At 41.4% G+C, this 24,343-nt stretch overlaps 1 protein-coding gene across 1 annotated transcript in view; it reads right to left on the reverse strand.

The window, feature by feature from the left end:
* The window catches only part of LOC115131191 (sideroflexin-5-like), a 44,028-nt gene extending 20,932 nt beyond the window's left edge, over positions 1-23,096 (reverse strand). Inside the window, exons 1-8 of the mRNA XM_029662786.2 lie at positions 22,962-23,096; positions 8,829-8,897; positions 8,316-8,393; positions 1,019-1,045; positions 824-878; positions 705-730; positions 377-430; positions 183-239 (exon numbers count right to left, since the gene is read on the reverse strand). Of these exons, the coding sequence (XP_029518646.1) occupies positions 183-239; positions 377-430; positions 705-730; positions 824-878; positions 1,019-1,045; positions 8,316-8,393; positions 8,829-8,897; positions 22,962-23,018 (423 nt within the window). The 5' untranslated portion in view covers positions 23,019-23,096. The remainder of the gene's footprint in view (positions 1-182; positions 240-376; positions 431-704; positions 731-823; positions 879-1,018; positions 1,046-8,315; positions 8,394-8,828; positions 8,898-22,961) is intronic.
* Positions 23,097-24,343: the final 1,247 nt, after the last annotated feature.

A 24,343-nucleotide genomic window follows, 5' to 3' on the forward strand; every position in this document is an offset into this window, starting at 1 on the left:
ACATCCTACGCTACCTTAGAAACATCCTACGCTACCTTAGAAACATCCTACGCTACCTTAGAAACATCATACGCTACCTTAGAAACATCATACGCTACCTTAGAAACATCATACGCTACCTTAGAAACATCATACGCTACCTTAGAAACATCATATGCTACCTTAGAAACATCATACACTACCTTAGTAGCATTACGGTTTGAGTAGTTGACACAGGCATTGTGACTTTGGTTCAGCCACTGAAAGGAGAAAAAAAACATTCAGTGAAATTCAATTACATCAGTTAACCCAACTGGGAAGGAGAACATATCCAATGTGGATATTAACAATATGGTAAAAGGTTATTGTTGAAAAGGTGTCTTGACATTTTTTTTACCTGCCAGAAAATAGTAGATACCACAGTCTGATTTGGAAGAAGAAGGCCCACAACCTAGATGACACCAGATAGGGAGACAATAGCTCAACTACGCTCTTACATTGTGTCTATCAGATCCAGAATGACAGCTTCCATTAGCTCTGGTCCATGTTGTTAGCGCACATTCCTCTACTAAGTGCAGTAAAGCACACTAAAACCCTGGACCAGAGCTGAGCTTCCATCTACCCCAAGAAGTCAGTAAAGACAATGTATAATTAAACAAATAGCCAAAGTTGAATATTCTTTCCATAGATACATATGAAATACAGTAATTTTTCATAAGACTTACAATTGGTGTTCCAAATGGGACATAACCTGTATAGATACAAAACAATATAAATCAGTGTAAAAATGACAAGTAACAAAATAAAAGTCACTCTGTCGAAAATCTTCATTCGGAAGTCATACCTGACATTCGGAAAGGCATGAAGATCTTCTCTCCTGTGTCAGGATGAATGATGGCCTGCATTCAGATATGAGATAGTATAACATCATCATCATGCTGCCAAAAGGAGAGGGGGAATGTACCATATGGCAATAAATACATGGGGTCAAAATGGGGTCAAACTGCTTTATACAAAGCAGACGTGCACCAAAACTTACCTGCTTCACCTTTTGGGCTTCCCATAGCTAGAGAGTCAAAAACAACATCTGTGTCATTTCAGAGCAGTGAGGGAAAATGTTGGGCTGCTGAATGTAAGGAGTATGCTACAACTACATATTGCAAGCATCATTAACAATATGTTTGAAAACAAAAAACCTCTTTGGAATAGTACAGTGCCTTCAGAAAGTATCCATACCCCTTGACTTACTCCACATTTTGTTGTGTTACAGTCTGAATTCAAAATGGATTAAATAAAACATTCTCATCCATCTACACACAATACCCCATAATGACAAAGTGAACTAAATGTTTTTAGAAATTGTTGCTAATATATTGAAAATGAAATGCACAAATATCTCATATCTCACAGCTGAGTAAATACTTTGTAAAAGCACCTTTGGCAGCGATTACAGCTGGGAGTCTTTCTGAGTAAGATACTAAGAGCTTTGCACACCTGGATTGGGCAACATTTGCCCAAGCTCTGTCAAATTGGTAGACAACCATTTTCAGGTTTTGCCATAGATTTTGAAGTATACTGAACAAAAATATAAAACGCAACATGCAAAACTTAAAAGATTTGACAGAGTTACAGTTAATTTAAGGATATCAGTCAATTTAAATAAATAAATTGGGCCCTAATCTATGGATCTCACATGACTGGGCAGGTGTGCAGCCATGAGTGGGCCTGGGAGGGCATAGGCCCACTCACTTGGCAGCCAGTTCCAACCACTGGGGAACAAGGCCCAGCCAATCAGTTTTGAATTCAGGACAAAAAGTTAATAGCTTTGAGTGGCGTGTATTCATGGATGCCAAGGGAAGTCAGGCTTCACCCCAAAATTTCAAGACAAAAAGAAAAAAAAAGAAAAAATAATGTATATTTCGTCTCTCTGTCTTCCATACATTTCCATCAATTCAGAAGAGGCTGCTGAATGTATCTCACCGGAGAAAGCAATCAGAGCAAACGTAACAGCATTCCTGTGTCTCAGTAAGTGTAGGGTATCTATCTGATGACATTGTTGCCCCCGTAGCATTGTATGCAAGGGAAGCCAGCGAGCATTTGGGCTTCCTTGATAAAAAAAAACTAACAAATAAGACAATAAGCATTGTGCTAAACTGAGTAATCTCAGCTGTGAATGGTCCTGCAGCACCGAAAAAAAGTGTCAAGGGAAGTCAGTTTGGATTTGGCTTCAGACCAATTACATCACAAGCCAAACGTCATTATTAACAGAAAAAAAAATGGAATTGTTGCATCTCGTGTTGTTGTCTTCTGGTGGCAAGCTAGCTAAAATCATCCCTTTTCTAAATTAACCATGGATGGAGATAGGGATTTGGACTTGTGGTATAACTTATTTCTCTGTACTGGGCAATGATTATAATGCTGATTCTGATCCAATTTTATTTTATTTTACCTTTATTTAACTAGGCAAGTCAGTTAAGAACAAATTCTTATTTTCAATGATGGCCTTGGAACAGTGGGTTAACTGCCTGTTCAGGGGCAGAACGACAGATTTGTACCTTGTCAGCTCGAGGATTTGAACTTGCAACCTTTCGGTTACTAGTCCAACACTCTATCCACTAGGCTACCCTACCCAACCATAAATTCATACATTGTGACCCTGGCCTGAGAGGATGGAAGTTCCACATGTAGCTAGATGTAGAATACATGAATACATGTTATTTCTTACATTGGTACACCAGGTAATCTTAGGTTTTATTACATTCAGTCAGGAGGAACTACTGGATATAAGAGCAACGTCAACTCACCATCATTACGATGCCCAGACGGCATCCCCAGCCGAGTCCTCAGAGTATGTGCAGACCAGCTGGCTGGTGTGTTTACGGACATATTCAATCAAACCATATCCCAGTCAACTGTTCCCACATGCTTCAAGAGGGCCACCATTGTTCCTGTTCCCAAGAAAGCGAAGGTAACTGAGCTATACGAATACCGCCCCATAGCACTCACTTCCGTCATGAAGTGCTTTGAGAGACTAGTCAAGGACCATATCACCTCCACCCTACCTGACACCCTAGACCCACTCCAATTTGTTTACCGCTCCCATATGTCCACAGACGACACAATCACAACCACACTGCACACTGCCCTAACCCATCTGGACAGGAGGTATATCTATGAGAGAACACTGTTCAATCATTTCGCTACACTCGCATTAACATCTGCTAACCATGTGTATGTGTGTGACAAATAAAATTTGATTTGTGATAGAATACTAATGTTAACTAGATGGCCTGGCGTATCATTGCCCATGAAAGGAAGTTCGGTTAGCGAGCAACTACACTGCTCAGAAAAATAAAGGGAACACTAAAATAACACATCCTAGATCTGAATGAATTCAATATTCTTATTAAATACTTTTTTCTTAACATAGTTCAATGTGCTAACAACAAAATCACACAGAAATCATCAATGGAAATCAAATGTATCAACCCATGGAGGTCTGGATTTGGAGTCACACTCAAAATTAAAGTGGAAAACTACACTACAGGCTGATCCAACTTTGATGTAATGTCCTTAAAACAAGTCAAAATGAGGCTCAGTAGTGTGTGTGGCCTCCACGTGCCTGTATGACCTCCCTACAACGCCTGGGCATGCTCCTGATGAGGTGGCGGATGGTCTCCTGAGGGATCTCCTCCCAGACCTGGACTAAACCATCCGCCAACTCCTGGACAGTCTGTGGTGCAACGTGGCGTTGGTGGATGGAGCGAGACATGATGTCCCAGATGTGCTCAAATGGATTCAGGTCTGGGGAACGGGCGGGCCAGTCCATAGCATCAATGCCTTCCTCTTGCAGGAACTGCTGACACACTCCAGCCACATGAGGTCTAGCATTGTCTTGCATTAGGAGGAACCAGGGCCAACCGCACCAGCATATGGTCTCACAAGGGGTCTGAGGATCTCATTTCGATACCTAATGGCAGTCAGGCTACCTCTGGCGAGCACATGGAGGGCTGCGCGGCCCCCCAAAGAAATGCCACCCCACACCATGACTGACCCACCGACAAACCGGTCATGCTGGAGGATGTTGCAGGAAGCAGAACGTTCTCCACGGCGTCTCCAGACTCTGTCACGTCTGTCACATGTGCTCAGTGTGAATCTGCTTTCATTGGTGAAGAGCACAGGGCGCCAGTGGCGAATTTGCCAATCTTGGTGTTCTCTGGCAAATGCGAAACGTCCTGCACGGTGTTGGGCTGTAAGCACAACCCCCACCTGTGGACGTCGGGCCCTCATACCACCCTCATGGAGTCTGTTTCTGACCGTTTGAGCAGACACATGCACATTTGTGGCCTGCTGGAGGTCATTTTGCAGGGCTCTGGCAGTGCTCCTCCTGCTCCTCCTTGCACAAAGGCGGAGGTAGCGGTCCTGCTGCTGGGTTGTTGCCCTCCTACGGCCTCCTCCACGTCTCCTGGTGTACTGGGCTGTCTCCTGGTAGCGCCTCCATGCTCTGGACACTCCGCTGACAGACACAGCAAACCTTCTTGCCACAGCTCACATTGATGTGCCATCCTGGATGAGCTGCAATATCTGAGCCACTTGTGTGGGTTGTAGACTCAGTCTCATGCTACCACTAAAGTGAAAGCACCGCCAGCATTCAAAAGTGACCAAAACATCAGCCAGGAAGCATAGGAACTGAGAAGTGGTCTGTGGTCACCAGCTGCAGAACCACTCCTTTATTGGTGGTGTCTTGCTAATTGCCTATAATTTCCACCTGTTGTCTATTCCATTTGCACAACAGCATGTGACATTTATTGTCAATCAGTGTTGCTTCCTAAGTGGACAGTTTGATTTCACAGAAGTGTGATTGACATTGTGTTGTTTAAGTGTTCCCTTTATTTTTTTGAGCAGTGTATTTTAGCCAGGTAGCCTAGGACAACAAAAACTAAAAGTGTGTACTGTATGAGATAGTCATAGACCGTTTAGGCAACATGAAAAGGATGGCATTGGCGTTTCTTTACAAGTAGGGTGAGAAAACATGTTTTCTTCTACTTGATAACACACACAGAGAGAGAGAGAAATCAGTACCATGCACAGCCACATCATATTTACCTTACATTGATTGGACTAAATAGTTTTTGTTATCTTTTCGTTGTCACTGGATTAGACTAAGCATAGGTGATATGAGGATGAAATGTTGAAGTTGAAATGGTGCTAGAATAGTTTGAGGCAGCTCCTGTTTTCTTTGTGACTTCCGGTAACTCTCTGTGGTTCTAAATCAATAGCTGTTTAGTAGTCCGAAAATGTCTGAAACATTACCTTGCTTGACCATGCTGTAAGTCATGTACAGTGCCTTGCGAAAGTATTCGGCCCCCTTGAACTTTGCGACCTTTTGCCACATTTCAGGCTTCAAACATAAAAATATAAAACTGTATTTTTTTCTGAAGAATCAACAACAAGTGGGACACAATCATGAAGTGGAACGACATTTATTGGATATTTCAAACTTTTTTAACAAATCAAAAACTAAAAATTTGGTCGTGCAAAATTATTCAGCCCCCTTAAGTTAATACTTTGTAGCGCCACCTTTTGCTGCGATTACAGCTGTAAGTCTCTTGGGGTATGTCTCTATCAGTTTTGCACATCGAGAGACTGACATTTTTTCCCCATTCCTCCTTGCAAAACAGCTCGAGCTCAGTGAGGTTGGATGGAGAGCATTTGAACAGCAGTTTTCAGTTCTTTCCACAGATTCTCGATTGGATTCAGGTCTGGACTTTGACTTGGCCATTCTAACACCTGGATATGTTTATTTTTGAACCATTCCATTGTAGATTTTGCTTTATGTTTTGGATCATTGTCTTGTTGGAAGACAAATCTCCGTCCCAGTCTCAGGTCTTTTGCAGACTCCATCAGGTTTTCTTCCAGAATGGTCCTGTATTTGGCTCCATCCATCTTCCCATCAATTTTCACCATCTTCCCTGTCCCTGCTGAAGAAAAGCAGGCCCAAACTATGATGCTGCCACCACCATGTTTGACAGTGGGGATGGTGTGTTCAGGGTGATGAGCTGTGTTGCTTTTACGCCAAACATAACGTTTTGCATTGTTGCCAAAAAGTTCAATTTTGGTTTCATCTGACCAGAGCACCTTCTTCCACATGTTTGGTGTGTCTCCCAGGTGGCTTGTGGCAAACTTTAAACGACACTTTTTATGGATATCTTTAAGAAATGGCTTTCTTCTTGCCACTCTTCCATAAAGGCCAGATTTGTGCAATATACGACTGATTGTTGTCCTATGGACAGAGTCTCCCACCTCAGCTGTAGATCTCTGCAGTTCATCCAGAGTGATCATGGGCCTATTGGCTGCATCTCTGATCAGTCTTCTCCTTGTATGAGCTGAAAGTTTAGAGGGACGGCCAGGTCTTGGTAGATTTGCAGTGGTCTGATACTCCTTCCATTTCAATATTATCGCTTGCACAGTGCTCCTTGGGATGTTTAAAGCTTGGGAAATCTTTTTGTATCCAAATCCGGCTTTAAACTTCTCCACAACAGTATCTCGGACCTGCCCGGTGTGTTCCTTGTTTTTCACGATGCTCTCTGCGCTTTTAACGGACCTCAGAGACTATCACAGTGCAGGTGCATTTATACGGAGACTTGATTACACACAGGTGGATTGTATTTATCATCATTAGTCATTTAGGTCAACATTGGATCATTCAGAGATCCTCACTGAACTTCTGGAGAGAGTTTGCTGCACTGAAAGTAAAGGGGCTGAATAATTTTGCACGCCCAATTTTTCAGTTTTTGATTTGTTACAAAGTTTGAAATATCCAATAAATGTCGTTCCACTTCATGATTGTGTCCCACTTGTTTGTTGTTGATTCTTCACAAAAAAATACAGTTTTATATCTTTATGTTTGAAGCCTGAAATGTGGCAAAAGGTCGCAAAGTTCAAGGGGGCCAAATACTTTCACAAGGCACTGTAACTGTTTGTTACATGCAACATGTTTTGTGGTCTTCACCGGACAGATTTTGCTCTCCGGTTTTGTAAAGAAACAAATGTGTGGTTGGATTTATTCTACCACTGTCTTGTTATTGTCTCTGCCTTAGGCCTATATATAAAACGGCATCAAGGAATATGAACTAATTATAGAGCAAACAACGCAATTATCACAACACATAAATTGTAATACGCCTTTATTATCCTGAATTAGTTTCCCCTGTGATTTTACCCATGCATCGCTACTGTTGCTTTGCCATTTTTTTTTACAGTATTACTTTACTGCCTTCTTGCAAACAGGATGCATGTTTTGGAATATTTGTATTCTGAAAAGGCTTCCTTCTTTTAACTCTGTCAATTAGGTTAGTATTGTGGAGTACCTAAAATGTTGTTGATCCATCCTCAGTTTTTTCCTATCACAGCCGTTAAACTCTGTAACTGTTTTAACTCTAACTGTCACCATTTACCTCATGGTGAAATCCCTGAGTGGTTTCCTTCCTCTCCGGCAACTGAGTAAGGAAGGACGCCTGTATCTTTGTAGTGTCTGGGTGTATTGTTACACCATTCAAAGTGTAAATTATAGCATCTATTATTGCACTCAGAGTGGGTCTATGCAACTTATTATGCGACTTGTTCTTCAAAATGTTTACTCCTGAACTTATTTATGGTTGTCATAAATGGGGCGGCAGCGTAGCCTGGTGGTTAGAGCGTTGGACTAGTAACCGAAAGTTTGCAAGATCGAATCCCCGAGCTGACAAGGTACAAATCTGTAGTTCTGCCCCTGAATAAGGCAGTTAACCCACTGTTCGTCGGCCGTCATTGCCTAGTTAAATAAAAGGTAAAAAATCAAATAAAAAGGGGTTGAATACTTATTAACATTTCAGCATTTTTTAAAATTTTAATGAATTTTAAAAAAATGTCAAAAATATTTCCACTTTGGTATTAATGGGGTAGTGACCAAAAATCTAAATGTTTAATGAATTTTAAATTCAGGCTGTAACACAACAAAATGTGGAAAAAGTGAAGGGGTATGAAGACTTTCTGAAGGCACTGTAAATAATCTAACACTGACAAATTAATTTTTTATAGAAAAAACCTCACCTGTAGTTCTGTAACTCCTGGTGGTAGTGTTCCATGTTTAAAACCCCACCTGCAGATCTGTAACTCCAGGTCGTAGTGTTCCATGTTTAAACCCCCACCTGTAGATCTGTAACTCCAGATGGCAGTGTCCCATGTTTAAAACCTCACCTGTAGATCTGTAACTCCTGGTGGTAGTGTTCCATGTTTAAAACCTCACCTGTAGATCTGTAACTCCAGGTGGTAGTGTTCCATGTTTAAAACCTCACCTGTAGATCTGTAACTCCCGGTGGTAGTGTTCCATGTTGAAAATCCTCCAGGAGTTTGACGCATTCTCTCAATCGTTTCTAGAGAGATAAGAGTAATTTGAGTCAACAAGAGAATTAACAGTAGGTAGTTAGGTTTCTTCTTAAATGTGTTATCTTAGAGAAGGACTAGGTAAAGGCAGTTCTGGCAAATGTCAGATGGGCTGGTCCATCTTTAGCCCAGGGGGCCTGTCTAAATTGTTTGTTTTTTTACGAATAATTATTTGGCTAATAATGGGGATTTTGGGGGTGGGGGGGTGTTGTGTGAGAAATTATGTTCCAAGTCCGTCCCTGCGCTATCAGATTGGATTCCAGATCTACAGTATAATGTGGACGGCATTCTCCTGTTGCCACAGTTCCCAAGTCTCATATTCAATCAGAAAGTCAGTGGAAGGCCACGTTTTTTGTATCTCTTACAAAAACTATAGCTGATTTATTAAAACAGTATGTGGATGGATGTTTTCAACTGTACCTTACCTCAGACACAAAGAGTGTGCTGGGGTCGATGATCGCTACAAAGTGTCTCAGCCGGCCAAGAAAGGTACTCTGGAATAGAGAAAGAGCCTAGTTAATTATTGATGAGCTAACCATACAGTACTACCAAATCTTAACACCCCATCTCTGTAAATAGGTTAAAGCCTTTGCAGACTGTACAATTTTAGCTGTCTTATGTCACGATTTTGCCATCCCAGACAAAATGTCCAAGTTGTGGGCAAATTCTTAGGTCGTTAACGACTGTCAGACATCTTGGCTCGTTCAGTGTGACAGTGTCTAGGTCTGCCAATTAAGTACTTTACATGCGGTCGTAGGCTCCGACAGTTCTGTCAGTGTCCGATTTTTGGGGCCTTTATCGTCTAGTGTGGCTGGTGTTACGAGACTATACTGACCAATAGGAACACGGCCGGCACTGAGTATGCACACAATAATATGATCATTGTGAATAGTCAGATTAATAGTTTGATTTAAACTGTGCAAGAAGAATGATTTACCTACTAATCTTGTTAACATGACACATTTGGATTTTGATAAATGCACAAAATAGCCAATCAAAATAAACGTTCTACTACAGCTCGCCATGTTATTTTGGGGAATCTTTTTTGATTTCGAGTTCAGACATATAAAATGTATGTGAATTATTTCTATGATGCATCATTTCAGTCGGCTAACCTTGCAAGCCAATTGCAGAATATAGGGGGGGAAAAGAGGGAGAGGACATCTTCAACAGCTACGCATGTTGTCAGTGATGCACAGAGTGCAGTTAAAATAGAAAGACTCAAAACACCATCATTGTCTAGTAAAACCATGAAAAGTAGTGCACCTAAATGGAGATCTGGTGTTTGAATGTAAACCTAATGTATGTGTTATGAAATACTAAATCTATTTCAAAACAGAATGGGAGTACTCTGAAACACCCAAAGTGGTTCTTCAATCTGAACAATTGTGCTTTTAAGAGAGTTGTGAAAACCCTTTCTGGTGACTCTGTGTATACTCCTGAGTGGCGCAGTGGTCTAAGGCACTGCATCTCAGTGCCTTAGGCGTCACTACAGTCCCTGGTTCGAATCCAGGCTGTATCACATCCGGCCATGACTGGGAGTCCCATATGGCTGAGCACAATTGGTCCAGCGTCGTCCGGGTTTTTTAAAATTTTTTATTTAATTTTTTTTAATTTTTTTTATTTTATTTTTTTATTACCTTTATTTAACCAGGCAAGTCAGTTAAGAACACATTCTTATTTTCAATGACGGCCTGGGAACAGTGGGTTAACTGCCTGTTCAGGGGCAGAACGACAGATTTGTACCTTGTCAGCTCGGGGGTTTGAACTCGCAACCTTCCGGTTACTAGTCCAACGCTCTAACCACTAGGCTACGCTGCCGAAGTAGACAGTCATTGTAAATAAGAAGTTGTTCTTAACTGACTTGCCTAGTTAAATAAAAGGTAAACAATACAAATAAATTAAAAAGGCAGCATCAAAACACAAAAACAATGTTTTGTCAGACTGTCTCTCATACAATCAAATGGTTTTAAAAGCATAACTATTGATTGATGGTGATTTTCAGTCAATATTTTGATCAACATTTTAAAGAAGAATTTAAAACTTTTACACTAATTATAGTCTACAGTTGCTAGGCCCGTGAGATTAGAAATAATGGTACAATCAATATGTTTAACATGTGTACAGTGGGCATTCATGTGAGAAGGTGGATGTGAACCCGGGTCTCCTGTTTGTCAAAACACTGCGTTAGTCGACTCAGTCTTCAGGACTGTTGTGCTGATTCAAACTTATAAGATAAGTAGACTGAACATGGACTCAATAAATCACTTTATGTCACATCCTTCGTAAACAACAGGTGTAGACTAACAGTGAAATTAAAATATTATTATGGCATTTCGAGTCCTGTGTAGTGCACAATAAAATGCCTTTTGGTGTTGTTTCCTCTTTCTGAGCTACTAAATACTATTTTGGTGTTTCCAGTCCTGTCACGTGTTTATAAACTCATCAGTAATTCCAAAGGGTCAAATGTACAGCATTATGCTCAAACAAAGGACACAAGAAAATATATTTTTATATATATTTTTGTGAAAACAAAAATTACGTTTGTCCAGGAAAATAATTAGAAAACATGATTTATCTTTTCAGATTATCAAAAGCACATAGCACTAACAGGTCTTTCACATTTTTATATTGATAAAGTAAGACAGTTCAAAGATCTGTAAGGTATTTATCATATTAATATTCTTAAAAATCTACAGAAATATGGTATTATATCTGCAATGACTGCTAATGTCAGCAGTAGCAGACATACAAAACAGTCCAGGGCTCAGTGCAATCCACCAGTCATCCATTACGTTAAAGGTTTCGTCTCCTTTAAGGTGGTGACAGCTCAGACGTCACTAGTTTTAGTGTTACAAAGCACTTCATTTTTAACAGTGTGGGTGGGTCCAAGAAGAACAAAATTCAAAAACACCCGATACTTTACTTTATTGAATACCATTAATGTTGCATAGGCAGATCTTCAATAATCCGGTCCCGCTCTAAAGAAGATCACTTTTAAGGCTCAAGGAAGCCTCCATAAACCCTTTAATAAGGTCTATATGGATGGCCCATGGCTCAGAAATCACCCAGAAGAAAATCCCATGTTATGCAAAGGGTGACAAAAGGGTTATGCTACATTTTCCAAAGCACCAGATGTAGGGACTTTTTATAATCACCCTTTCTGTAGTATGACATTACTCATAGATGCTTTGTAAAGTCATGTAGGGCTTATGAATACATTATGAATGCTTTAATACATTTTAGTCATAGTCATTTAGCAGATGCTTTTTATTAACGTGTTGTTTGTCTAAAGTGGGACCCATAATTCAACATCAAAATACTTAACATCTCATTTCACATGACTTGATGTGGATTGAATCAAAGTGGTTAACCTGCTAATTGTTGTGTAGAGTTCAGTGATCTAATGTTTAGGGGATACAAAGTAAGACAGAGCAGCTATGTGGGTTGACTCTTAAGACACAGTGCAAAACCTGCTAGCAGACGTGCAATCTTTGGACAAGTTACTGGAAAGATTAAACTACCAACGGGACATTAAAAACTGTAACATCTTATGCTTCACGGAGGCTGAAAGACAACAATATCAACATACAGCTGGCTGGTTATACAATGTACCGTCAGGATAGAACAGCAGCATCTGGTAAGACAAAGGGCGGCGGTCTTTGTCCAGTTGAAGTCGGAAGTTTACATACAGTGGGGCAAAAAAGTATTTTGTCAGCCACCAATTGTGCAAGTTCTCCCACACCTGCATTGTTTGCTGTTTGGGGTTTTAGGCTGGGTTTCTGTACAGCACTTTGAGATATCAGCTGATGTACGAAGGGCTATATAAATAAATTTGATTTGATTTGACTTAAAAAGATGAGAGGCCTGTAATTTTCATCATAGGTACACTTCAACCATGACAGACAAAATGAGAAAAAAAATCCAGAAAATCACATTGTAGGATTTTTTATGAATTTATTTGCAAATTATGGTGGAAAATAAGTATTTGGTCAATAACAAAAGTTTCTCTCAATACTTTGTTATATACCCTTTGTTGGCAATGACAGAGGTTAAACGTTTTCTGTAAGTCTTCACAAGGTTTTCACACACTGTTGCAGGTATTTTGGCCCATTCCTCTATGCCAATCTCCTCTAGAGCAGTGATGTTTTGGGGCTGTTGCTGGGCAACACGGACTTTCAACTCCCTCCAAAGATTTTCTATGGGGTTGAGATCTGGAGACTGGCTAGGCCACTCCAGGACCTTGAAATGCTTCTTACGAAGCCACTCCTTCGTTGCCCGGGCGGTGTGTTTGGGATCATTGTCATGCTGAAAGACCCAGCCACATTTCATCTCCAATGCCCTTGCTGATGGTAGGCTTTGTTGCTTTGGTCCCAGCTCTCTGCAGGTCATTCACTAGGTCCTCCAGTGTGGTTCTGGGATATTTGCTCACCGCTCTTGTGATCATTTTGACCCCACGGGGTGAGATCTTGCATGGAGCCCCAGATCGAGGGAGATTATCAGTGGTCTTGTATGTCTTCCATTTCCTAATAATTGCTCCCACAGTTGATTTCTTCAAACCAAGCTGCTTACCTATTGCAGATTCAGTCTTCCCAGCCTGGTGCAGGACTACAATTTTGTTTCTGGTGTCCTTTGACAGCTCTTTGGTCTTGGCCATAGTGGTGTTTGGAGTGTGACTGTTTGAGGTTGTGGACTGGTGTCTTTTATACTGATAACAAGTTCAAACAGGTGCCATTAATGCAGGTAACGAGTGGAGGACAGAGGAGCCTCTTAAAGAAGAAGTTACAGGTCTGTGAGAGCCAGAAGTCTTGCTTGTTTGTAGGTGACCAAATACTTATTTTCCACCAGAATTTGTAAATCAATTCATTAAAAATCCTACAATGTGATTTTCTGGATTTTTTTCCTCATTTTGTCTGTCATAGTTGAAGTGTACCTATGATGAACATTACAGGCCTCTCATCTTTTTAAGTGGGAGAACTTGCACAATTGGTGGCTGACTAAATACTTTTTTTGCCCCACTGTACACTTAGGTTGGAGTCATTAAAACTCGTTTTTCAACCACTCTACAAATGATTTGTTAACAAACTACAGTTTAGGCAAGTCGGTTAGGACATCTACTTTGTGCATGACACAAGTAACTTTTTCTACAATTGTTTACAGAAAGATTATTTCACTGTATCACATTTCCAGCTGGTCAGAAGTTTACATATACTAAGTTGACTGTGCCTTTAAACAGCTTGGAAAATTCCAGAAAATGATGTTATGGCTTTAGAAGCTTCTGATAGGCTATTTGACATCATTTGAGTCAATTGGAGGTGTACCTGTGGATGTATTTTAAGGCCTACCTTCAAACTCAATGCCTCTTTGCTTGACATCATGGGAAAATCTAAAGAAATCAGCCAAGACCTCAGAAAAGAAATTGGAGACCTCCACAAGTCTGGTTCATCCTTGGGAGCAATTTCCAAAAGCCAGAAGGTACCATGTTCATCGGTAAAAATAATAGTACACAAGTATAAACACCATGGGACCACGCACCCGTCATACCGTTCAGGAAGGACACGCGTTCTGTCTCCTAGAAATGAATGTACTTTGGTGCGAAAAGCACAAATCAATCCCAGAACAGCAAAATAACTTGTAAAGATGCTGGAGGAAACAGGTACAAAAGTATCTATATCCACAGTAAAACGAGTCCTATATCGACATAACCTGAAAGGCCGCTCAGCAAGGAAGAAGCCACTGCTCTAAAACTGCCATAAAAAACTCAGACTACAGTTTGCAACTGCACATGGGGACAAAGATCATACTTTTTGGAGAAATGTCCTCTGGTCTGATGAAACAAAAATAAAACGGTTTGGCCATAATAACAACGGTTATGTTTGGGGGAAAAAGGGGACGCTTGCAAGCTGAAGAACACCATCCCAACCGTGAGGCACGGGGGCGGCAGCATCTAGTTGTGGGGTGCTTTGCTGCAGGAGGGACTGGTGTACTTCACAAAATAGATGGCATCATGAGGTAGGAAAATTATGTGAGCATACTTCCAAAGTTGTGGCAAAATGGCTTAAGGACAACAAAATCATGGTATTGGATCACAAACCCCTGACCTCAATCCTATAGAACATTTGTGAGCAGAACTGTAAAGGAGTGTGCGAACAAGGAGGCCTACAAACCTGACTCAGTTACACCAGCTCTGTCAGGAGGAATGGGCCAGAAGTCATCCAACTTATTGTGGCCCACTGATGCAATATATCACTCTCTACTATTATTCTGGCATTTCACATTCTTAAAATAAAAAGTGGTGATTCTAACTGACCTAAGACAGGGAATTTTTACTAGGATTAAATGTCAGGAATTGTGAAAAACTGAGTTTAAATGTACTTGGCTAAGGTGTATGTAAACATCCGACTTCAACTGTATTTTTGTAAACAACAGCTGTTGCACGATATCTAAGGCAGTCTCGAGCTATTGCTCACCTGAGATAGAGTTTCTCATGACAAACTGCAGACCACACTACCTCCCGAGAGAGTTTTCATCTATCTTCTTTGTAGCTGTTTACATACCACCACAGTCAAGAGGCTGGCACCAAGATAGCATTGAATGAGCTGTATTCCGCCATAAGCAAACAAGAAAACGCTCACCCAGAGGCGGTGCTCCTAGTAGCCGGGGACTTTAATGCAGGGAAAATTAAATCAGCTTTACCAAATTAGCATGTTAAATGTGCAACCAGATGGAAAATAACTCTGGACCATCTATACTCCACACATAGAGATGAATACAAAGCTCTCCAACACCCTCCATTTGGCAAATTTGACCATAATTCCATCCTCCTGATTCTTGCTTACAAGCAACAATTACAGCAGGAAGCACCAGTGACTAGATCAATAAAAAAGTGGTCAGATGAAGCAGATGCTAAGCTACAGATCGTGGACTTCAGGAAACAGCAGAGGGAGCTCCCCTTATCCACGTCGATGGGACAGTAGTGGAGAAGGTGGGAAGTTTTAAGTTCCTCGGCATACACATCACGGACCAACTGAAATGGTTCACCCAGACAGAAAGCATGGTGAAGAAAGCGCAACAGCGCCTCTTCAACCTCAGGAGGCTGAGGATATTTGGCTTGTCACCAAAAACACTCACAAACTTCTACAGATGCACAATCGAGAGCATCTTGTCGGGGCTGTATCACCGCTTGGTACGACAACTGCTCCGCCCACAACCGTAAGGCTCTCCAGAGTGTAGTGAAGTCTGCACAAGCGTCACCGGGGGCAAACTACCTGCCCGCCAGGACACCTACACCACCCGATGTCACAGGACGGCCAAAAAATATCATCAAGTACAACAACCACCCGAGCCACTGCCTGTTCACCCTGCTATCATCCAGAAGGCGAGGTCAGTACAGGTGCATCAAAGCTGGGACCGAGAGACTGAAAAACAGCTTCTATCTCAAGGCCATTAGACTGTTAAACAGCCACCACTAACATTGAGTGGCTGCTGCCAACATACTGACTCAAATCTCTAGCCACTTTAATAATTGAAAATTGGATGTAATAAATGTATCACTAGTCACTTTAAACAATGCCACTTTATATAATGTTTACATACCCTATATTACTCATCCCATATGTATATACTGTACTCTATACCATCTACTGCATCTTGCCTATGCCGTTCGGCCATCGCTCATCCATATATTTCTATGTACATATTCTTATTCATTCCTTTACACTTGTGTGTATAAGGTAGTGGTTGTGAAATTGTTAGATATTACTGCACAGTCGGAACAAGAAGCACAAGAATTTTGCTACACTCGCATTAACATCTGCTAACCATGTGTATGTCACCAATAAAATTTGATTTGATTTGATACAGGACTGTTTTTCTGGCACAGACTGGAATATGTTCCGGGATTCCTCCAATGGCATTGAGGAGTACACCTCATCTGTCATTGGCCTCATCAGTAAGTGCATCGTTGACGTCGACCATACGCACATACCCCAACCAGAAGCTATGTATTACAGGCAGCATCCACACTGAGCTAAAGGCTAGAGCTGCCGCTTTCAAGGAGGGGGACTCTAACCCGGAAGCTTATAAGAAATCCCGCTATGCCCTCCGACGAACCATGAAACAGGCAAATTGTCAATATAGGACTAAGATCGAAATCACCGGCTCTGACGCTCGTCGGACGTGACAGGGCCTGCAAACCATTACAGACTACAAAAGGAAGCACAGCCGAGAGCTGCCCAGTGACACTAGCCTACCGGACGAGCTAAACTGCTTCTATGCTCGCGTTGATGCAAATAACACTGAAACATGCATGAGAGCACCAGCTGTACCGGAAGACTGTGTGATCACGCTCTCCACAACCAATGTGAGCAAGACCTTTAAACAGGTCAACATTCACAAGGCCGCAGGGCTAGACGGATTACAGGCACGTGTACTGCGAGCATGCGCTGATCAACTAGCAAGTGTCTTCACTGACATTTTCAACCTCTCCCTGTCCGAGTCTATAATACCAACATGTTTTAAACAGACCAGCATAGTGCCTCTGCCTAAATGACTACTGACCCATAGCACTCATGTCTGTAGCTATGAAGTGCTTTGAAAGGCTGGTCATGGCTCACAACACAATCATTCCAGAAACCCTATACTTCAATTTGCATACCGCCCAAAAAGATCCACAGATGATGCAGTCTCTATTGCACTCCACACTGCCCTTTCCCACCTGGACAAAAGGGACACTTATGTGAGAGTGCTATTCATTGACTACAGCTTAACGTTCAACACCATAGTGCCCTCAAACTCATCACTAAACTAAGAAGCCTGGGACTAAACACCTCCCTCTGCAACTGGATCCTGCACTTGCTGACGGGCCACCCCCAGGTGGTAAAGGTAGGTAACAACACATCCACCACGCTGATCCTCACCACAGGGGCCCCTCAAGGATGTGTGCTCAGCCCCCTCCCGTACTCCCTGTTCACTCATGACTGCACGGCCAGGCACGACTCCAACAACATCATTAAATTTGCCGATGACACAACTGTGATAGGCCTGATCACCGACTTCAACGAGACAGCCTACAAGGAGGAGGTCAGAGACCTGGCCGTGTGGTGCCAGGACAACAACCTCTCCCTCAAAGTGATCAAGACAAAGGACATTATTCTGGATTACAGGAAAAGGAGGACCGACCACGCCCCCATACCCATTCTCATCGACGGGGCTACAGTGGAGCAGGTTGAGTGCTTCAAGTTCCTTGGGGTCCACATCACCAACAAACTAACTTGGTCCAAACACACCATGACAGTTGTGAAACGGGCACGACAAAACCTACTCCCCCTCAGGAGACTGAAAAGATTTGGCATGGGTCCTCAGATCCTCAAAAAGGTTCTATAGCAACACCATCGAGAGCATCCTGGTTGCATCCTGGTTGCATCACTGCCTGGTATGGCAACTGCTCGGCCTCCGACCGCAAGGCACTACAGAGCGTAGTGCGAATGGCCCAGTACATCACTGGGGCCAAGCTTACTGCCATCCAGGACCTCTATACCAGGTGGTGTCAGAGGAAGGCCCTAAATATTGTCAAAGACTCCAGCCACTCTAGTCATAGACTGTCCTCTCTGCTACCACAGGGCAAGCGGTCCTGGAGTGCCAAGTCTAGGTCCATTAGGCTTCTAAACAGCTTCTACCCCCAAGCCATAAGACTCCTGAACATCTGGTCAAATGGCTACCCAGACTATTTGCATTGCCCCCCCACCACTCTCTGGCGTCATCTATGCATAGTCACTTTAATTAACTCTACCTATATGTACATACTACCTCAACTAACCGGTGCCCCCGCACATTGACTCTATACCGGCAACGCCCTGTATATATTGTTATTTTTTACTGCTGCTCTTTAATTTATTTTCTCTCTTATTTTTATCCGTATTTTTTTAAACTGCACTGTGGTTAGGAGCTCGTAAGTAAGCATTTCACTGTAACACCTGTTGTGCTCGGCGCATGTGACTAATAAAATTTGATTTGAAGAGCACTTGAGCATATTTTCTTCACCGCAGTCAGAATTGTCATTACTTGGTGGTGAAGCATATCACTTTTCCAGTCCCCTTACTAGATGGGCCTGGCTGAACATTGTGTGCCAACAGTTTGAAAAGGCCTGATGGCAGTGCATGCCAAGAGTCTTTTTGCTAACCAGATGGACTGAAACATTTCAACTTCAGTCAGATGCCTTCGAGCCATGTATCACTTATGAAGGGCAGGTGAAGAAAGGCAAGATAGGAGAGCTAATTTCTCCATCTTCGTTATCTTTCCTACATTCGGTTTTCCTTTAAAACACGCTCCTCAACCTCTCGTGACATGTAATTGTGAAGAACATAGTCGCTACCATTCTGTAAATCTGTGTATCCTTTCATTATTCAGTGTCCTCACTGCCCATAGACTGTATAATGTCCTCACAGCCCATATGTGTAGCTCTGTTTTGTATGGCTGGGTGAAGAGAACAGGCTCCATGTGAGGAGACCGCTTTAATTATGCATGTGCTTCAGCTCATCAGAGAATACAAAACACAGCTCGCAGAGATGTATCACGTGCGGCTGCAATACGAGACAGGGAGATGTATGCTGATTCACGAGATGGCCTAATTGTAACTGCTTTGATGCAATAAACTGAAAATGTTACTGCATATTACTGTGCTGAAGGTTTTTGGGGCACAAAAAAAGGTGGATGTTCTATTTGTGAAACAATGAAACTGTCCCTCGCCCACTGATAAATGCAGTGTTTGACATATGAATGGATGCTTGTAATGATGAAATTCCAAATTTTGAAATGCAGGATGACTCAATTTTTGGAACAATTCACATGAACAAAATTGTTTGTGTTTTGCAATTGCATCAGAGGTTGCAAAATGGAAGTCTAAATAGACTGTTATTAAGCCTCTTGGCGCTGAGAATAGACTACTTGGTGCCATGCAATATCCTGATAAAAATTACTATCATCAGTTATCTGTGAGGGATTGGGTTGCTTCCAACGAAGGGGCAAGTGTCCCTTATTGATTGGCTTCTTGTTATTCCACCTCCATGCATTCTGATGAGAAATGCCTATAAAATATATAAAAAGGCAATAAAGACGGCCAGACAACAACAAATGAGACTTTCTTTGGACTTTGCTTTACTATTTCAGCAGGTAAATAATTTCCTTATAACATAATATTGCATTCACAGCTGTTTTAAAATAGGCTAGCCTCGAACACTGAATTCCACTATACAGAAGGCCAATTACAAGTGAGTTTACAGACCTTTTAATCTCATTAATTGCCAGCGGTCGTGAACGGTTTCCAAAAACAGAGTTGCAATTTGAGCCAACGTGAAGGTCACATTATCGGTCTAGTTGACCACTGCAAGTGCATAATCACTTCACAGGACAGACATTTTGACGGATATTCAAAAGAGAAGGACAGACAGAAATTTCAATATGAGATAACCCAGACTCTCCACTGTCTGATTTAGCCAACAGTTTAGAAGATGCATAATATTCTACAAAAATCAGAAATTAAAGTGTTTTTTGCTAAACATATTTAAAATGGGCAGAAGGGGGAGAAATGATTTAAGAAAATGAAGAGCCTTCTAATATTGAACAAAAATATAAACGCAACATGTAAAGTGTTAGTCCCATGTTTCATGAACTAAAATAAAAGATCCCAGAAATGTTCCATACGCACAAAAAGCTTGTTTCTCTCAAATTGTGCACAAATTTGTTTAAGTCCCTGTTAGTGAGCATTTATTATGTATATCCATCTGACAAGTGTGGAATATCAAGAAGCTGATTAAACAGAATGATTATTACATGGGTGCATCTTGTGCTGGGGACAATAACAGGTCACTGTAAAATGTGCAGTTTTGTCACACAACACAATACCAAAGATGTCTCAGGTTGAGGGAAGCAAGCAATTGACATTCTGACTGCAGGAATGTCCACCAGAGCTGTTGCCAGAGAATTTTACATGAATTTCTCTACCATAAGCCGCCTCCAACCTCTTGAGGTTATGGTATGAGCAGGCAGGCATAAGCTACAGGCAACGAACACAATTGCATTTTATCGACGGCAATTTGAATGCACAGACAGATACTGTGACAAGATCCTGAGGCCCATTTTTTGTACCTATTTGTGACCAACAGATGCATATCTGTATTCCCAATCATGTGAAATCCATATATTAGGGCCTAATTTATTTATTTCAATTGACTGATTTCCTTATATGAACTGTAAAATCTTAGAAATTGTTGCTCTGTGTACATAAGCTACATTCTTAATTGTCACTTTTTTATCCCTCTTGAAAGTTTGAGTTTGCGCTAGACATAAACCTGCACAAATGTAGAAATCTATTCCGGATGTCACATAAGAAGTAAGAATAAAGCTATTCTATTTTGGCTGTTCTATTCTATATTAGGTGCAGTCTACTAAGGTGTAATAAATGCTGGGCGCACATGTGCAATAGGTTAATTTAGGACAGAGATTGTAGTTTGTATGCCCTGATTGGGGTGGCAGGGTAGCCTAGTGGTTAGAGCGTTGGACTAGTAACTGGAAGGTTGCAAGTTCAAACCCCCGAGCTGACAAGGTACAAATCTGTCGTTCTGCCCCTGAACAGACAGTTAACCCACTGTTCCTAGGCCATGATTGAAAATAAGAATTTGTTCTTAACTGACTTGCCTAGTTAAATGAAGGTAAAATATCAGGAGCATGCTGCGAAAAGTTTGATTAAACAATTCAGAGACGGAAACTAATAGATCAGATGACAAATATTTAAGGAAAGCGAATTGATATACAATCCCTTAAATCAGCTGTAACTGTCAATAGGAGAAAAAAAAACTTAAAATAATTGAGTGATCCTGAAAACGAATGCTGAAGTCGCTTGCAGACAGACTCCTCCTCCCTCTCTATAATTATTATGGCCATAGGATGTCCCAGACTGGTCTCAGACTAGATGTAACATAGTAAACATAAATCCAGGACACTCAAGTTAGTATGATATGTTACGTTTGGTATGGTTACACAAGATAGAAGGTAATTTATGGCAAAAATGAAAGGAGAGTGGATGGTCAAGTTGGATGGATGGGTGGGCGTATAAAGTCAACATCTAGCAACCCAAAGGTTGCGTGTTCGAACCTCATCATGTACGACTTTAGCAACTTTGCAACTATTTAGCACGTCAGCTAACCCTTCACCCTACCCTAACCCTTCCACTGATCCTTTAACCTAACAGCGAACCTTAACACGTGACCACCAGAACTAGCTAACGTTAACCACAACAAATTGGAATTCGTAACATATCATACGTTGTTCAAATTCATAATATGCTGTAATTTATGCAAATGTATAACATATTGTACAAATTGTAATTCTTAACACATCATACAAAATGGATGATCGACATCCACAAATGAATACATACCATAAAGTACCACAGTACCAGTCATAATAATACCCATAAAACGTAGCAGTCAAACAAGGAAATGGTTCCAATTGTTTTTCCACCATTCCTTTTTTTTAAACACTTAAAATAAGGGCTGTGTTTCGTGTGGGCTTACCCTGGCGTGACGTTTTGATAACAGTGCGAAACTCCCTAGAGAACAAGGTGACTTATCAATATATTCTCCTGTATTTAACCCCTCAAAATGACATTTTAATTAGCTGCTAATGTGGCTATCATAAAAAGAATACTAATGCCATGAACTGGACTAGACTGGCAAATCGAGGCAAAGGTAAGAATCTCATGTTTAACTATATGTAACGGATGTGAAACAGCTAGCTTAGTTAGCAGTGGTGCGCGCTAAATAGCGTTTCAATCGGTGACGTCACTTGCTCTGAGACCTTGAAGTAGTGGTTCCCCTTGCTCTGCAAGGGCCGCGGCTTTTGTGGAGCGATGGGTGGAAGTTTTAAATTGACACAATACCTCTTAGCAAAGGTGTCAGCTTGAGATATGCAGGAGCTTGCCGGGATTTGTAGTCTTGCATGATGTCTACTGTGATGCTAATTATCATTTTCAATAGAAATAAAGCCAAATATATTGATAAGTCACCTTGTCCGAGAGAGATGTACATGCTTATCAAAACGTCACAGCTGTAAACCTACACAAAATGGGCATTATGACACCTCCACTGTGGGGCTCTATGAAACATAGCTTAATAAAATAGGTATCTCGGATATACGTACAGAATAATACGAAATTCTCTGAGACCACGTTGGATGCCCGCAAAGCATTGATGAAGAAGCTTCAGCATCTAGCTACACTGGGGCGGCCAACCCTGCTATCAACTCCGAAACACATCCCCGCTACTTGTTAATTCCAAGAAAGTAGCATACTTTCATACATTTACACAGAGCATGAAGAGAAATTGCACTACAAAGACAAAAACATTTTTCGAGCGGACACCAGAGGCAACTTTCGCTACAAAGTAAAAAGCAGCGAGCATATAACGATGCGCTCGCAGGAACAGGTCGGAGATCTGCAAAGATGATGTGTTTTGCAGCCTTTTCAGAGATAGCAATGTGATTAGTAAAAACATATCCTTTACCTGATCATATCGAGGTCTTCCAAGCTGGAACGCAGGACAAGCTGCATATTGCGCCATGACAGCGAATCAGATGATTTATTAATGAAGTAAATCATGAAACTGGATTTTTAAGTAGTGAACTAGCTACACTTCCAGTGAAACGGTTGTCACTAGTTACTACAACCACAAAGTCATAAACCCCGCCTATTTCTACAAATTATCTTCTTAAAATGGGATTTCAAACCTAATCTTAACCACACTGCTAACCTTATGCCTAACCTTCATTTAACAAGTCCAGCTATTTTTAGTTTTCATTCGTTTTTACAATATAGTACATTTTGACTTAGGTGACTGTGGAAATCCAGTGACACGACTGAAGCGATTAATCGCGATGTTATTTGGGAGGTGTAGTTTCTGTCATGTCGCGTTACACAGCGAAAGTCAGTCAAGATGACTACACATCCCAAAGAACTGATCAGCTGAGAGGTTGCATAATGGTTCTTGTGGTGTGGTCATTCATATATGTTACATAGATTCACAGAGGAACCCCTGTTGACCCAATTTTACTTGCACTGTCTGTACCACAGGAGGTTGGTGGCACCTTAATTGGGGAGGACTGGCTTGTAGTAATTGCTGGAGCAGAATCAGTGGAATGGTATCAAACACATGGTTTCAATGTATTTGATGCCATTCCATTCCCTCCTTTCCAGCCATTATTATGTGATATCCTCCCCTCAAGAGACTCCTGTGGCTACACAATGAGCCTAGGAGTCGGCAGAAGACAGCATTAATCACAACACCCAATGACATTTTTGTAATGAACGAGCTTGTGTAAAGGACCTCACGCTGCATGCTTAGCCAGTACCACTTCCTTGTGATTTGGCCCATACCTGGCGTAAAGCTGATCAAACAATGTTTGAAAAGGGTCTAAATACAAATGCTGTAGGCTTACTGTACAGTAGGTTAGGGTTACCGCTATTCTGATTTAAGTTTTGCCAGAAATGTTTTACTTCAACCTTTGAGCTTCTGTAATGTGGAAGTTTGAATTAAGTCTTGTTATAAAGTTACTGAAAAGACAAGCCATGCATTTTTACATTCGAGCAATTCATTCAATGTGTAAACTGATACTAACCTGATATTTTTTTTTTACCTTTATTTAACTAGGCAAGTCAGTTAAGAACTAATTCTTATTTTCAATGTCGGCCTAGGAACAGTGGGTTAACTGCCTGTTCAGGGGCAGAACGACAGATTTGTACCTTGTCAGCTCAGGGGTTTGAACTTGCAACCTTCCGGTTACTAGTCCAACACTCTAACCACTAGGCTAGATCATGTGTAACCTGTTTTATTATCCAGCTGTTCACATCTAAGTATCTTTTATACTGTGAGACATACATCAATTCAAA

The sequence above is a fragment of the Oncorhynchus nerka genome, linkage group LG6 (assembly GCF_034236695.1).
Source record: "Oncorhynchus nerka isolate Pitt River linkage group LG6, Oner_Uvic_2.0, whole genome shotgun sequence".
In the NCBI taxonomy this organism is placed as follows: Eukaryota; Metazoa; Chordata; class Actinopteri; order Salmoniformes; family Salmonidae; genus Oncorhynchus; species Oncorhynchus nerka.